The sequence below is a fragment of the Mustela nigripes genome, chromosome 3 (assembly GCF_022355385.1).
Source record: "Mustela nigripes isolate SB6536 chromosome 3, MUSNIG.SB6536, whole genome shotgun sequence".
NCBI lineage: Eukaryota > Metazoa > Chordata > Mammalia > Carnivora > Mustelidae > Mustela > Mustela nigripes.
The window spans coordinates 197,777,896-197,780,474 of NC_081559.1; the positions used below are offsets into that span (position 1 = coordinate 197,777,896).

The 2,579-nt window shown below is 62.7% G+C and overlaps 1 protein-coding gene across 1 annotated transcript; it reads left to right on the forward strand.

The window, feature by feature from the left end:
* Positions 1-65: 65 nt before the first annotated feature.
* Positions 66-2,106, forward strand: C3H8orf33 (chromosome 3 C8orf33 homolog). The gene is made up of 5 exons (XM_059392987.1): positions 66-143; positions 232-555; positions 687-771; positions 891-1,037; positions 1,515-2,106. Exons 1-5 carry the CDS (start codon positions 138-140, stop codon positions 1,652-1,654), a joined length of 702 nt encoding a protein of 233 aa, XP_059248970.1. The 5' UTR covers positions 66-137; the 3' UTR covers positions 1,655-2,106.
* Positions 2,107-2,579: the final 473 nt, after the last annotated feature.

Below are 2,579 nucleotides of genomic sequence, written 5' to 3' on the forward strand. Positions count from 1 at the left end.
AAGCCTGGTCGGTCCCTCCGCCCCGCCCCCCGCGCGCCCGGGCCCCGCGGAATTGGGCGCCGCAGACGCGTTTCCGGAGGAGGGAATTCGGCGTCGGACCTCCGGCCCTACGTAATCTCCGGCGGCGACGGCGGCGCATGGCGGTGAGATGTGCGGAGAGACCGCGGGGGCGCCAGGGTCCTGGGCCTTCGGCGGCCCCCCACGACCCTTGTGCTGTCCCCCTTTGTCCAGGCCCCAGGACAGCCGGCTCGGGAGGAGTCAGCGGCCGAGAGCCCACGCACCGCCTGCGCGCCCCGCAGCCCCCGGCCGCCTGGGTCGCTCCCCGACGCCCCGCGTCTTTCCGCCGTCAGGTCCCAGCCGGCCGGCCTCCGCCTAGGGCGCTCCGCCCGCAGCGACGCCGCCCCCGGGGCGCACCCCGAACGCCGTGGAGGCGCCGCAGCCTCCAAGAAGCAGACGAAGAAGAAGAGTCGGAATGGGGCGTCGGTGGCGAACGGAGGCGGGCAGGTCTCTGAGGAGCCGGTCTCCGAGGAGGCGCCCGTCAGCGCCGAGGCTCAGGCAAGGGCGGCGAGCCCCGTGCGTCCGGCGCGCGCTCGGAGACCGGGACGGGGACCGCAGGGCGGCGGGGGTGGGGCTGGCGGCCGCGGGGTCCTGCTGCCGCGTCATGGGCGCGTCCCCACTTACCGCAGGCGGAGCAGCTGGCCCGGGAGCTGGCGTGGTGCGTGGACCAGCTGGAGTTGGGCCTCAAGATGCAGAGACCGAGCCCGAGGCAGAGTGAGGGCCTTTCCGTGGAGCTGGGGGCGGGAGCCGTGGTCGTGCGGCTGCGGGCGCCGCCGCGGGACCGCGGGAGGTGAGGGTGGACGTTCCTGGTCATTTGTGGTTTTGATCCTCAGAGGAGCAGGCCGCTGGGGCCATCCGGACCCTGCGCAGCGAAAGAACCCCCCTGCCCCGGAAGAGGCAGCTGATGCGCTCCTTGTTTGGGGACTACAGGGCTCAGATGGAAGCCGAGCGGCGAGAGGCCCTTCGGGTTCTCAGAACCGGTGAGGAGCGGGCACGTGCGCACCGTCAGAGCAATGACGCCTTTAAGAAACGTGCAGGGGGTAGGGAGGGCGAGCCCAGGGAGGGACCGAGGAGACCCAGAGGAACAGGGCTGGCGCGGGTGGGCAGGGGGAGGACGCGGGCTCCCGGAGGCCTGGGAGAGCGGGCACAGGGAAGGCGGGGGTTAGGGTTAGGGCGCTCGGTGCGGAGGGCAGGGGGAGAGCGTCTCAGCGGCGCTGAGCCCTGAGCTGATGGGAGGCTGGATCTCCTGACCCTCAGATCGTGACCGGAGCTGGAATCAGCTCAGCCGACTGACGGAGCCCCCCGGTGCCCCTGTGTCTAAGTGGAGTTTGAGAGAACACCGTCCCTACGGTTTTGAGGAATGAATAGTTTTCTATGGCAGGGGGTTAGAGTCGAAGGGACACAGGTGAGGTTAGCTGTTAGGACCGTTCCGAGACTGTCTGTCTGCTCCCCCACAGCAGCCCGTGCAGCGCAGGTGCAGCCTGTTGGTGAGGCCGCCAGAAAGAAGAACGGAAGGGTCTGCAGGCCTCGCCAGGCAGGGGTAGCCAAGGCCACCCTGGACACGCCTGATGAAGAGTTTAGGTTCAATTTTTTTTAGCCGGTGTTCCATCCCAGAACAGTTCCCCTGCCCACGTGGTGTGGGGTTTGTCTGGAGTACAGAGCCTTTCCAGGAATGCTCTGTCGGTCGTGGGGTTGGTCTGTCCATGGCTGGTCAGTGGGATCTGGTGCCCTGGCTGTGGGACAGAGGTGAGGCCAGCCTGTCGGGTACTGTCAGGTAAGCACAACAGCCATTTGTAGGTTTTCAGAGGAAATGTCCTTCCTGCCAGAGGAAGGAGGTCCGTTTAGAAAAGCTTCTACAGTAACCTGAAGTGAGTGTTCAGCACGTTGTAGAATGTTTTCTCAGTGTGTAGGTTGAGATTAAGCAGCTGTTTGTAGTGAGGAGTGTGGGGGAAGCTATGTAACTGTATCGTGGTGCTTACTTCAAATGGTGTAGTGCTTTATGTCATAGTGTCACGTTGCACCAATAAAACTATTTTTTGTAAAAGTGGATTAGTGAATTCATGGGCTAACTACCTGTGTTACATGAGTACAGACGAGGTGTCTGGCGTGGCTGGGTTCCGGGCTCACCGTAGTGCTTGTCCTTTGTATCATTCCTGAGCAGGTTCATGCTCAGGGAGCCAGTGTGGCTCCCAGAAGGCTTTGTTCTCAGGAGCAGAGAGCTTCTTGTCCTCAATCCTGGCTGAAGACCAGGGTTGAGCATCAGTACATGACCTCTCCAGACCACGGCTGCTCCAAGTCATTGTCCCAGGACCTCTGTTGCATTGAATTGGGTGGCTTAGTCCTCCTCAGTGGTTGTGATGCCACCTTTGCTGGTGTCTCCTAAGCTTGCATCCCAGACTAGATAAGATGCCTGGAGCCCAGCTGCCTACCCATCATTTCTACTTTGATGTTTCACGGGTACTTCCGACTTGACAAGTCTAAACATTTGATCTCCCTTCGTCTTCTGCTTTTGAGTGAATGGT